The following is a 14,187-nucleotide window of genomic DNA, read 5'->3' on the forward strand; positions in this document are numbered from 1 at the left end:
TTTCCAGTCATCATCAGCCTGAAAGGGTAACTCTATTCCACTCCACAGATGTTGCCTGACATGCTGAGTATTTCCAGCATTTTCTCTTTTTCTTTCAGATTTCCAGCATCTGCAATATTTTATTTTCTAGGCACAAGGGGCCTAGAATAGATCATTTTCCTATGCTTAGGGAGAGGCTGATGGTGGCTATCATAAATGTGGCATCTGAATTGAGTTATTAGCTATAGGTTGTTATTTGATCTACTGTAGCTTCTAAGTCCCATACTTGTTCGCCAGACATTTTTAATTATGACAGAACTATTCCCCCAATTTACCTGTTATTTGGAGGGGGGCTCAATTGTCTCCCACTTACTTTTCTCCTTTTCTTCAGCTGTAAACCAAGTTATGGGGTTTGAAGTTGGCAATAAGAAGTGACTTTAATGATCTTATTCATAGTTTACCACCAGATTTTAGCTCAAGCCCTGTCTCAAGTTCACCCTGTTTGATATTTTAATGGTTGAAATCAGTGTGACTCTGCCATGTACAGTCTTTCAGTGAGGGAGGAGTGGACACTGGCAATACATTACTTCGTTTAAACAAATTGTTTACTGCCCTCCCAATTTCCTATTGTGAAGCAGGGTCGTGTATTTTTATATAGTGCCCTATAACTATAACTTCAGGGTTTGTAAAAGGGACATTTCAGGGCTAGATGGATGTAATTCATATCAGGCCATTTCCCTGTTGCATGACTTGTGTGTTACTGCTGTGTGACCCATCATATGTGCTTTAAGGTCCTCATAGGTAAGGAGGAGGAAGAATGTTCAATATGAAGGATAAGCCTTTAGAGGAAGATAGAATAATGAAAACTAAATCACATAATGATGTGCCTAGTAGATAACCTTCACTAGAAGATAGCTAACTATATTCAACAGGTCTTGATAGTATCAACTTTATTCTCTTACATTTTGGGTTTTTGAAGAACTATTGCAAGAAGAACAATTGTTTTTAACATTTATTTTTAACTTCTCTACACCTTCCCAACAGTTTCCAGAAGGAGAAATTTTATTTTTGGAAACTGTGAATGGGGAACAGCTTGGGAAGATCATAACAAAAACAGAATTACCTGGAAAAACTCAGCAGGTCTGGCAGCATCGGCGGGGAAGATGCTTCTCCGCCGATGCTGCCAGACCTGCTGAGTTTTTCTAGGTAATACTGTTTTTGTTTTGGATTTCCAGCATCCGCAGTTTTTTGTTTTTATCTTTGGGAAGATCATAATCTGGCTTCAAGTGCACACTCATACCTCTGTATCAGTGCCTCTGTTCTAAGAAGCATCAGAAAGGGTATATGCAGAGCTGAGGCTAGGTTCAGTATTGCTGAATTTGCTAATGTGTCATATTTCTAGAATTTTAGCAGGACCTGGAATTGCAACTGTCCAAAACTAATGTTTCTGCCAACTCTTTACTATCTGTGCAAGTGTCCTTTGAAAGTGCCTGGTGTGCAAACATCTGGTACAAGTTCATCTTTTATGCACTTCTAGGGACCATTTCACAGTTTAATGTTGGGATTTTAATAAAAAGTATTGGCAGACAAATATTGATTAAAATATGCTCTTCCTCGGTGTAAGGGTGGGAATGAAGGATGTAGGAATCCATTACTAGCTATCTTGAAACTGGAGTTGTTGTAACTTCACCGATCTAGGAGCTACATTTCGAGAATACATTCTCATCTTTGGAACTCCCGGAAAAAAAAAATCTCATTTTCTACCGGTGTCTTGTGGGGAATTATCTATTGTGTTTGTATGTAACTTGTTTTTTTTGCCCTCTGCAGTTATTATAGATTCATAGATCAAAAATAATGTACATCAGCAGCATCCACACAGCTCTATCCTCGACATATTTCTAGTTGGAAAGAAGCAGTGTATACAAGATATCCCTGGCTGCTATCAGCCCAATCATCAAAAATATTCAACAATTAATGCTGAAATTTTGAGGAAAACTTTACCAGGACTGTAAATGACCACACTCAGTGTGTAGAGAGTTAAACATTTAAATAGTTAACTTTTCCTCCCCATGCAGACAGAAACTGAGACTGCTGTCGACAGCAGTCAGTGAATCAAAGACACAATTCAGAATAAGGCTTTAAACACAGAACAGAATGAGGTCAGAGAGAAAGTATCAAACCAGGATATGCATCCACATTTCTTAAAGGGACAGAATTACAGGATGACATTTCCCTTCCACAAAGTGTGTTGTCAATTGAATAATTCCTTGCAGCAGTATTCACAAATGGAGGTTGAGTAACTTCCAAATTTAGCCAATTATTTTGATCGAAGAATCTATAATAACTGCAAAGGGTAATAAAACAAGTTATATACAATAACAAGAATTTTTTCCAGGAGTTCCAAAGATGAAGACCTATTCTTGAAATGTAGCTCCTGGAAATATGAAGTTGCAACAACTCCTCCTTCATTCCCACCCTCACCCTGAGGAAGGGCATATTTTAATTAATATTTGTCTGCCAATACTTTTTATTAAAATCTAGGGATTCAACTGTGAAGGACCCCTAGAAGTGCATAAAAGATGAACTTGTACCAGATGTTTGCACACCAGCAACTTTCAGAGATAGAGCTCTCTGCCTAGCTAGTCACAATTTAAATGTTCTGAGAACCTTGCGGCGAGTATCTACACTCAATGTACTTAACCCCAGATAGTTTTTCTAGTGAAGTGCTCCAGAGTTTCAGGGTTTACTGAAAACTTTTTTATAAATCATATTTGACACAGCATAACTCTATTACACTATGTGATGTCAAACTTCAGAGGATTTGAACTCCCTCTCTTGGGGCACTGTGTCTTTTTCAGTTCTCTTTTGCTTGCAATCCTTTCTCCAGTTTTCCTGACTCTCAACATAAAGAACATTCTCTAATCTACCTCACAAATCTTATATATTTATAAGTCTGAATTACATCTTTAACCTTCCCTGCCATAACCCTCCCAACTCTTCTGTCCCCTGCTAGAGTGAACAGATTATCTGCTTTAACCATCATAAACAAAGTAGGTACGTTAAAATATTCCCAAAGTCTGCTGGCCCAAGCAACGCTCAGTGGTGGTGAATTGATTTAGTCTGAAGTCAAATATGATGAAAATAAAGCTGTTTATTATATAGTATAAGCTAAAAGGTTATAAATTTCTAGCCATAACACATTAAGTATTTAAACTATACTGATTATCTTTTCATTGCATAAAATACCAACTCATTACAGACAACTATAGGACTGCAAAACATGTACAGATTTTGATGAAGGATTTATAAGTGAATGCTTCAATGTGTAAAATTATTTGAGGGAAACCCCCAATACACTGGTCTTTTGATAATAAAGATTTTTTATGTTTACAAACTTTGTAATATTTGTTTTAATTTGCCACACTTGTAGCACGGTTTCCATGCGGTACTGTAACATCTTGAACTGTTTCCAATAGAATGCTATTATCAACAGTAGCAACTTGCATTTATATAGCATCTTTAATGTAGTAAAACATCCCACAACAACTCAATTGGATGTTAGACAAGATTCAACACCAAGCAGATGAGATATTAAATGAGAGAAATGCTCTAAAAAGGCACCTGCTCATTTCGAAGATCAAAAAGTCTATCCATGAAATAATGACTAACTAAATAAGTTATAGATTGGAATCCATTTACTTACAAGGGGTAACTTTCTGAACTTTCTTGTTTGTTTTCTTGCCATTTAAACTAATGGTCAGAATTGTGTGCAGCTCATAGCCAAATAGTCCAAATTATGCTTTCAACAGGCACATTTCTCTGCAAGTAGTGGGAAGTCAGAACATTGGGTCTGATTTTAACTCTGTGTAAGTGGGTGGATTTTGAATGACATAAAATTGGGCCCATTTTCTCTATAATATAATGAATGCTCAGAAACATATTACAAGCTGGGATCTAATTGAGGATTCATAAGATTTTATATATATAGAATAATGAATGGACAGCAATGACTAAGTTGCAAATGGGATTCTATTCAAATGTTACCAACAGCATGTTGATTTAAAATGGAGAATTTTCCAGAGAATTGAAGGGTTGGGTATCGTCATTAATTCCTGGGAGGCAAATTAAATTTAGATGGGTTGCAAAATAAACCTGATGTCATTACTCTTGCCATCTCTAGGTACTTTATTGTAAAGTGTTTAAAAGAAGCTTTTATCCTTTAATGTGCCAGAACTCATGTTAACAACCTGAGGGGTTAACTCTGTTTTTTCTCCATAGATGCTTCCTGACCTGCTGAGTATTTCCAAGATTTCCTGCTTTCATTTCAGATTTCCAGCATATGCAATATTTTGCTATTGAATCCTCTAATGCCCTGATTATGAAATGGGGGAAACAAACCCAAAATCTCCATCACTGCTGTTCTTCTACAGCTGTTTATCAGCAATGGGCCAATTTGTTTTGTGTTTTTTTCTTTGTATGTTATACCCTGTGCTGCTAATGATTTATCCTATCGTTCTTCTGTGCCCCTGTATCATTCCCAGTCAATGAGTCTGTTGTCCAGGTATTTGCCAGTGTTGGCCTTGAGCCAGTGGCTTGGAGATGTGTCCTATTCTTGCACTCCCTGATCATGCCAATGTCATTTGGTCACACTTACGAAGAATCTTTTTTTTGAAAGAACGGTGATGCTTTTTCAAAGCAAACATCTACCCAAACTGTCCCAGATCTACTTGCATAATCATGCTGGAATCCAGAGAACCAAACACATTGAATAAAATGACAACTTTAAACTGGTGTAAGCTGTTAGTCTCCTTAAATCTTCACGCCGACTGGTTACTGTGACTTTTTCATGATCCACAGTTCTCCCTTTGTTTTTCAGTGGGAGGGGAAATTAAGGTATGGATTTGTATTGTGTTAATCTCCACTACTAATCTGTGAACTGTAGTGAAGGCAGAACCAAGCTGCAGGATTCTCTGAAAACTTTCTTTTAATATTTACTCTTCCCATTCCTCAGCTTTGTCCTGCCAAATTCATTTCTGGAGACTTTGTCACCACAGCAGAATTTTTTTTTAATCTATTGCAGCATGGAGCCCGAGTGAAAATTGTTCACTCAAATGTGCCTTGTGAAACCTGTCCCTTTGGCAGCTATGTTTGAAGAAGGACTGGCTGTCACATACATGGCAAATGGTGGGAGCTTTCTCTTTCGTGTCCCTCCCATTGTTTGAAGAGCAGCATAACTTTACAATGACTAGCAACATAATGCTATTTCTGCACTAAGATAGACTTTGACAGGATTTATGCCATTCTCATTATGTCATTGTTTCAAAACATTGGCAAAACCACTTACGTAACAACAATAATGGGCATCAGTGTCCTTTTTGTCTGCCCTTTTTAAAAGGCACAATAATTCTGGTGGCATAAAACCTTGCTCCATTGATCAGTAACAATGGAAAGGGAAAAGTGACTGATTGATTGAATATTCTGCAGATAGGCAGTGAGAAGCTTTGGGATGTTGAGAGTGATTTCTGTTTTGGTTTGTAATGCATATTATTGTCAATTGAGAATATTTAATGTCATTTCTTTCTTTTTCCATTGCAGATTTACTTGGATTAACTGCTTTGGATTTATTTTAATTTTCAGATCTCCCCCAGCAAAAAACCTTTGTTGAAGAGAGGTTCAGTGATAGGGAATTACCTGGTGGAAGACAAGCCAGTCAAACGGTTAGACCCGTGCCAATGCAAATATAAATGCACGCAATGAATTGTGTCCCATGTTGATGGAGTCATTTTTGTTTCCTAAAATAGCTGCTACTTCATCCATAGTATTGCATGAGATGTTCCTATAACTTCCTATTTTGTGAACATTTCATGAATATAAGACCATAAGACATAGGAGCAGAAATTAGGCCATTCAGCCCATCGAGTCTGCTCCACCATTCAATCACGGCTGATAAGTTTCTCAGCCCCATTCTCCCACCTTCTCCTTGTAACCTTTGATCCCCTTACCAATCAAGAACCTATCTATCTCGGTCTTAAATACACTCAATGACCTGGCCTCCACAGCCTTCTGTGGCAATGAATTCCACAGATTCACCACTCTCTGACTAAAGAAGTTTCTCCTCTGTTCTAAAAGGTCTTCCCTTTACCCTGAGGTTGTGCCCTCGGGTCCTAGTCTCTCCTACTAACGGAAATATCTTCCTCACGTCCACTCTATCCAGGCCTTTCAGTGTTCTGTAAGTTTCAATCAGATCCCCCCTCATCCTTCTAAACTCCATCGATTATAGACCCAGAGTCCTCAGACGTTCCTCATGTGTTAAGCCTTTCATTCCTGGGATCGTTCTCGTGAACCTCTTCTGGACCCTCTCCAGGGCCAGCATATCCTTCCTGAGATATGGAGCCCAAAATTGCTCACAATATTCTAAATGTGGTCTGACCAGAGCCTTATAAAGCCTCAGCAGCACATCCCTGCTTTTATATTCTAGTCCTCTCGAAATAAATGCCAACATTGCATTTACCTTTCTAACTACCGACTCAACCTGCAAGTTAACCTTAAGAGAATCCTGGACTAGGACTCCCAATCCCTTTGCACTCCAGATTTCTGAATTCTCTCCCCATTTAGAAAATAGTTATGCCTCTATTCTTCCTACCAAAGTGCATGATCTCACACTTCCCCACATTGTATTCCATCTGCCACTTCTTTGCCCATTCTTCTAACCTGTCCAAATCCTTCTGCAGCCTCCCTGCCTCCTCAATACTACCTGTCTTTGCACCTATCTTTGTATCATCTGTAAACTTAGCCAGGATGCCCTCAGTTCCTTCATCTAGATCATGAATGTATAAAGTGAAAAGTTGTGGTCCCAACACTGACCCCTGCGGAACTCCACTAGTCACTGACCGCCATCCTGAGAAGGACCCCCTTATCCCCACTCTCTGCCTCCTGCCAGACAGCCAATCTTCTATCCATGCTAGTACCTTGCCTCTAACACCATGGGCTCTTATCTTACTGAGCAGCCTCCTGTGCGGCATCTTGTCAAAGGCCTTCTGAAAGTCCAAGTAGATAACATCCATTGGCTCTCCTTTGTCTAACATGTAGGCTCGCTGTTTCCTAAAGGCTTGGTGCTTACCATGTAACCAAGGTGCCAAAATTGTAGACCATCTAACATTCTTCATGTGAATATATTACAAACTTTTCAGGAGAAAAAAAATCACTTAATGTAAGATGGTTATTGGTGCAGATGCTCTCCACAAAGTTGGCACTTGGAAGTGGTCAGATATGTTCATGTTTATCGTGATCCAACGCAGCAAGATCCAAAGCTCTGCAGTGCTGTAAGGGTGAAATGTAAAGCAAAGGAAATTAGGAACCGTGACCCCAGGTTGTTCTTGGGTGCTTCTAGAATCTGGGTACAAGAATTGTTCTGGTACAAGCTGGAGTGTAAGTTCCCCTTTCACCTTCTTATTGGGGAATGGCACTTGTAGGCACAAGGAAACCTTAAACAAGGATCCTTAAATTGGGTAAGGGACATATGAGAGCAAGCACCTTCATAAAAGATAAGAAAAGGTGACAAAATTAATGCAACATTTTAAGAATTGTTAAGAAAACCAACATACATTAGTTTTAGGTTCATAGAACAGGAGTAAACTATTCAGCCCCTCAAACCTGCTCCATTTTTCTAATTGTCCCAGTTCCCATAGCCTTTTGAGGTTGAGATTTTCAGATTTCCAATTCACTTTGTGTGGAAAAGATGCTTCTTGATTTTCCTCCTAAATGGTCTAACTCTAATCTTAAGATCATGCCCTGACGTTCTTGATCCCCATCAGAGGAAATAATTTGACTAATTTATTAATGACATCCCCAAAATTCAATTAGATTAGCTAGACATGATTTACCTTTAACAAAGCCATCTTCCTCTGGTCAGCTTTATATTTGTTCAAATGCTCTGTCACTCTATCCTTTGAAATAAAAGCATAAAATGGTGAAAATGTATATCAACTTTGGTAAAAAGAGTTAATATTTCAGGTGTGATTCTTTGTCAGGTCTAGGCACTTTTCTTGAGACTAGATGTTACAGTTAGTACACTGCCCTTGCCTTTTTGGTTTAGATCCAGGCCAGATGGGATGAAAGCTTCCTAAGATTTCCATAGCTAAGGATCCAAAGTGAAACTAATTTGGGACATGATTAAGTCCACATTAGGTGGGTATGGGATCATGTAAAAAATAGCACTGAATTTGCAATCTGGCTCTGAGGGAGATGAAAGATGATTGGTGCAGGGAGTGTGACATTATTGAGTAGGGGTTGCTTTTGTGTAGGTAGAAATTGAATGCATGACCCTGCAGCTAACTCATAGATGACTTAAGAGCTTTTCATGAAGACTTTAGGTTCCAAAGATGCACTGCTGTTCTTCACTTTTAAGATCTGACAGCAGGATTGACTAGTATAGGGCAAGACTCCATTCCTGAATTTGATCTTTAGGTCACTGGAAGTTTTTACAGTAGTGCTGCAGTGTTATTTAGGTTCTATAAACTCCTTGATGTGCAGACAGGTTTGCTGGTTTCTGACCAATTCTTAAAATTGTTAACATAGTATCACTGAAACTTTAAATGAAAAGGTTTGTTATCTCATCCATCTTGTCTACAATATGGGTTGGGTATATATTGAGTTTGCAACTGCCAGGTATCTCACCCTGAATCTTCAAACTGAATTAACTAAATTTTTCTTTCCCCTTCCATCCCTAACATTTATAGGCTGGACTTTCTATCTCAACTACAAATAAGTAGAAACTCTAGCCGATAGGTTTTCGCTCGGTGCCTCGTTCTGCTCCCATCTGACATGTTAAAAAAGGGGTCTTTATCTAATGCTGAAATGGCGTGTAAGACTCCCCTTGTCAGCAGATTCTTACAATAATGAATGTTAGAACTTGGGCTAGACAGAGAACCACAGGCAGCAGGATAGTGACTGAGCATGGTAATATGACCAAACCTGATTCTTACAAGGGCACACTGGAGCATACTCATAAACAGCTGCTGTACTTGATTTCCCTTGATGCCTTACACTTGCTTTAGGTACACTGAGCCAAGGACACAATTGTAGCAGCTTCATTCACCATTTAAGTTGACATTGGCTAACTGGGTGTAGATTAGGGATTGAACCTAGCACCTGACTTGCCTGTGAGGCACAGTAGGACACCTCAGTCACTTGCGGAGTATGGGTGGTAAGAGAGAAAAGTTTCATATGTAACAAAAGTGACATCAGGTTGAATTTATTCCCCAAGCTCATCCTGGCCAATGCTGTTTAGAATAAAGTTTTTCTGGTGTTCCCAGATATTACATTGTCTGAAAATTCCCCTGCATCTCACTAATGCAGTGAACTGTTAAACCTTTGTTAATAAATGTCAATTTGAATGAAATGACTGTGCAATTTTTCTTCAGGAAATTCAATTTTAGAAAAACCAATACAGTTGTTCTGTAAAATATTATAATTTCAAATTTTTTAAGGCAGTTTGTTAGTTACATTTTGATTCTTAATTTTAACTTCTGTAAAATCAAAATATTGTAAAATGCCTGAAATTTAAATTAATCCAAAATTAGGACTGAAAATCAAAATTCCATAATAGATGCAGTTGCTCATGTGTTCTGCTTTCTTGGAATTTGGGTGCATCCCCTTTATGGCAGGTTCCGGCCTGACTGTGACTGATCTTCCATTCTTGGAGGTCGGTCGGTGGTTTCTTGGCCCACATAGGAAGTCTGGTGGAAACTATGGTGAGATGGTGGTAATGTCACTGGATTAGTAATCCAGGGGCCCAGCCTAATGCTCTGGGGACATGGGTTCAAATCCCACCATAGCAGCCCATGAAAGAATTTTAAAAAACTGGAATAGAGATGTGCATGGTAGGCCTGGGAGGTTTTCTGAATGCAAAACTTTAGTCCTCCCCAGCCTTGCTGCCGTCGCAACAAAGGCCAAGGTGTTCAGGGTGTTGCTAAAGTTTAAATGCAGCTTTGCTATTTACATACTTTTTTATATATACGCATGTGTATATATAATTTCCATATAGTGCACTTGCCCCCGCCCTCACCCACCCAGAACAAGAAATTGGATGGATTGGAAAATGTGCACCCATTTCCCGTCCCCTCCCACCTGACACCCATAAACCATAAGCAGAAAAATCAGCCAGTCCAAAATGTGCTACTGTTACCCTGCTCTGCTCTTAAAATACACAATAAATTGAGGTAAAATTTCGCAGGATCAATGTCCTGCTTTCAGATGAATGACTAACTTCATTTCTAAGTTGGTTGAATATCACCAACAATATTAAACAACAGGTAGACTGAGGACTAGATTCAGAATTCCTAGCTTTTCGATATCATTTTCAGCTGTTAGAATTTGCAAGTAACCTATCAATTTATAAGGAACACCCCTTGGCTCTGGAATTTTCCACTTTGTTACTTCAATGAGATGTATTAATCCACTTAAAATAAATGTTCTCACCTCTAGGCTAAAACATTGAAGAGTAATTTCAGATGAATGCATTACGCTAGGAAGCTATGGGTAATTTGAGATCCTCTATGAGTTTCTTCTAAGGTAAATGTAGTATTTTATTTATCCTTTTGTGGAATGTGGGTGTTGCTGGCAGGGCCAGCATTAGTTGCCCATCCCTAATTGTCCTTGAACCAAGTAGCTTATTGGGCCATTTCAGAGGGTAGCTAAGAATCAGTCATATTGCTGTGGACTGGCACTCACATGCAGGCCAGACAAGAATGGCAGATTTCCTTCCATAAAGGACGGTAGTGAACCAGATGGGTTTTTATAACAATGATTTCATGGTCATGATTACTGAGGCTTGTTTTTCAATTCCAGATTATTAATTTAATTTAAATTCCAACAGTTGCTGTGGTGGGATTTGAACCCTTGTCCCCAGAACATTAATCTGCGCCTCTGGATTGCTAGTCCAATAATATTACCTCAATGCCACCCAAGTATTGAATTAGTTTGGTTGCATAACTCCTGCTTCCTTTTCATTTTCTTCTTGGTCCATCGTTGCTGTTATCTTAATTAAGCAAGCAATGATGGCACACATTCATTCCCTTTCAAAATACTTTAAGTTTCCCATGAGCTTTCTGTGAAAACTATCATAGTCAAATCACCCTTAATCATGGATGTATCGTTTGTAAAACAGAAATTGAATTTTCTGGCATTAGCAAAAAATCGTTCGGAATAAATATGTTTAATTGGACTTTTATTTTAAATTACTTGCATGGAATATGTTTTTGATTTTGGTTGGGACTAATACTCAAATTTGCCGTCAGTTGTTTTTTGATTTTGCTGTATTTATTTCTGTATCTGTGACAAATGGACTGTTGCGCAGACAGCTCGTTGCTGCAGATCAATCTCTCATCACCACAGAGGAAGTGACATCGGAGCCCAGCAAGAAGAACTGTAAATATGTATCCAAGGAGACAGGCACAGACAATGCTGGTGCTGAAGGGCCATGCAGTCCAATGTCGACAGAAGACCAAAGACCGCCAGATGAGGCTGCAGGCTGCAGGGTAGGTGGACTACCTTTACACACCTCGGAAGAAGAAGAAGAAGAAGAATTGGGTGAGGCTCCACTTTCACCCAGAGGCCAGCCTATTGGCATAGAAACAGCGGTGAGTAGGGACAGCCATACTTTACAAGTTGACCACTGTTCCTAAATTTACTGTTCCAGCGCTCCCTGAGCCGAAAGCAAGCATTTGCCTCAGAGTTAACGCTCAGCAAGAGTTCACCACAAAAAAAATGAGATCAGAATAAAGCTCCCACTGAGAGAAGAGAAGTAGCAATTCAATATGATTAGAGATGTATGATATTTCAAAGTTTGCATTTGTTCTGCAGAGTCCATAATTTCAGGTAAGCAAATTTTAGTGTTGTCCATTGTGTTTAGGAGATATATCAGGATTCCCAAAATATTATAATTCTATAACAGACACATAGCTTGATGTATTATCATACAATGGATACTTGCCTTGAAAGCTTTGAGACATGTCCTTTGTCTGGTTATCTATTAGTAAAAAGAATGCTGTATATCTACGATACCATTTAATGGTCAAGTGCCTTTTGGTATGTAGTGTTGGATTGAATAAACAGATTATTGAAATTTATTGAACTGGTTTTCTTTTGCTGTAATTGAGATTGGAAAAAAATGTCCTTGTATAAAAAATGGCCTTCTAATAAGGTTTTAATTTCTTCCACTGTTGTTTCATTGGTCACTTCTTGCCATTCCTCTCTGCCCTGACCTCCACTTCCCCTCTCCACCCGTCTCTAGTCCTTCTCTCCACTTCCCATCTCTGCTCCCTGTCTCCATTTTCTGTTTCTGCTCCCCGTCTCTGCTCCCTTCTCCACTCGTCTCCACTTCAGTCTTTTCAGCCAGAGGTGCCCTTTGGATAATCCATCTTTGCCTCCTACTGAGATCCTCACCATCACAGATGTCATCTTCAGCCAATTCAATTAATTCCGCATGATATCAAGAAATGACTGTGTTCAGTGGGACACAGCAAAGACTGAAAACATCCTAAATGTAGTACTGAAGACCTGTGCTTCAGAACTAGCTGTGCCACCCTGAGACAAGCTGTTCCTGGGTTCCACCAGGGCCACTCAGCTCCTGACCTTATTACAGCCTTGGTTCAAACATGGACAAAAGAACTGAACTCCCGAGGTGAAGTGAGAGTAACTGTCCTTGACATCAAGGCTGCATTTGACCGAGTGTGGCATCAAGGAGCACTAGCAAAACTGGAGTCAATGGGAATCAGGGGGAAAACCCTCCACTGGCTGGGTCATACCTAGCACAAAGAGAGATGATTGTGGTTGTTGGAGGTCAGTCATCTCAGCTCCAGGACATCACTGCAGGAGTTCCTCAGGGTAATGTCCTAGGCCCAAACATCTTCAGTTGCTTCATCAATGACCTTCCTTCCATCATAAGGTCAGAAGTAGGGATGTTCATAGATGATTGCACAATATTCAGCACCATTCTCAACTCCTCAGATACTGAAGCAGTCCATGTCCAAATGCAGCAAGACCTGGACAATATCCAGGCTTGGGCTGACAAGTTAAAAATAACATCCATGCCATACAAGTGTCAGGCAATGACCATCTCCAACAAGAGAGAATCCAACCGTCGCCCCTTGATGTTCAATGGCATTACTATCACTGAATCCCACACTATCAACATCCTGGGGCTTACCATTAACCAGAAACTGAACTGGACTAGCCATATAAACACTGTAGCTACAAGAGCAGGTCAGAGGCTAGGAATTGTGTGAAGAGTAACTCACCTTCTGACTGCCCAAAGCCTGTCCACCATCTACAAGGCACAAATTAGGAGCGTAATGGAATACCCCCTACTTGCCTGGATGAGTGCAATTCCTACAACACTCAAGAAGCTTGACACGATCTAGGACAAAGCAGCCAGCTTGATTGGCACCCCTTCCACAAACATTCACTCCCTCCACCATCGATGCACAGTAGCAGCAGTGTGCACCATCTACAAGATGCACTGTAGGAATTCACCAAGGCAGCACTTACCAAACCCATGGCCGCTTCCATCTAGAAGGAAAAGGGCAGCAAATAGATGGGAACCCCACCACCTTGAAGTTCTACTCTAAGTCATTCATCATCCTGACTTGGAAATATATCGCCGTTCCTTGACTGTTGCTGGATCAAAATCCTGGAACTCCCTTCCTAACAGCACTGTGGATATATCTACAACACATAGACTGCAGCGGTTCAAAAAGGCAGCTAACCACCACCTTCTCAAGGGCAACTTGGGATAGGCAATAAATGCTTGGTCCAAACATATAAAAAAGAGCCAAACTTGAGGTGAGAGCGACTGTCCTTGATATTGAGGCAACATTTGGCCGAATGTGGCACGAGGGAGCCTAAGCAAAACTGGAGGCAATACGAATCGGGGATAACTCTTCATTGGTTGTAGTCATATCCAGCACAAAGGAAGATGGTTGGGGTTGTTGGAAGTCAATCATCTCAGTCCTGGGATATCACTGCAGGAGTTCCTCAGTGTAGTGTCCTAGGCCCAACCACCTTCAGCTGCTTCATCAATGACCATCCCTATATCATAATGTCAGAGATGGGACATTCACTGATGATTGCATAATGCTCAGCACCATTCACAAATCCTTAGATACTGAAGCACGTGCAGCAAGACCTGGACAACATTCAGGCTTGGGC

At 40.0% G+C, this 14,187-nt stretch overlaps 1 protein-coding gene across 1 annotated transcript in view; it reads left to right on the forward strand.

The window, feature by feature from the left end:
* The window catches only part of cracr2b (calcium release activated channel regulator 2B), a 164,623-nt gene that overhangs the window by 121,912 nt on the left and 28,524 nt on the right, over positions 1–14,187 (forward strand). Inside the window, exons 11-12 of the mRNA XM_041196657.1 lie at positions 5,617–5,696; positions 11,336–11,618. Of these exons, the coding sequence (XP_041052591.1) occupies positions 5,617–5,696; positions 11,336–11,618 (363 nt within the window). The remainder of the gene's footprint in view (positions 1–5,616; positions 5,697–11,335; positions 11,619–14,187) is intronic.

Source organism: Carcharodon carcharias, chromosome 10 (assembly GCF_017639515.1).
Source record: "Carcharodon carcharias isolate sCarCar2 chromosome 10, sCarCar2.pri, whole genome shotgun sequence".
NCBI lineage: Eukaryota > Metazoa > Chordata > Chondrichthyes > Lamniformes > Lamnidae > Carcharodon > Carcharodon carcharias.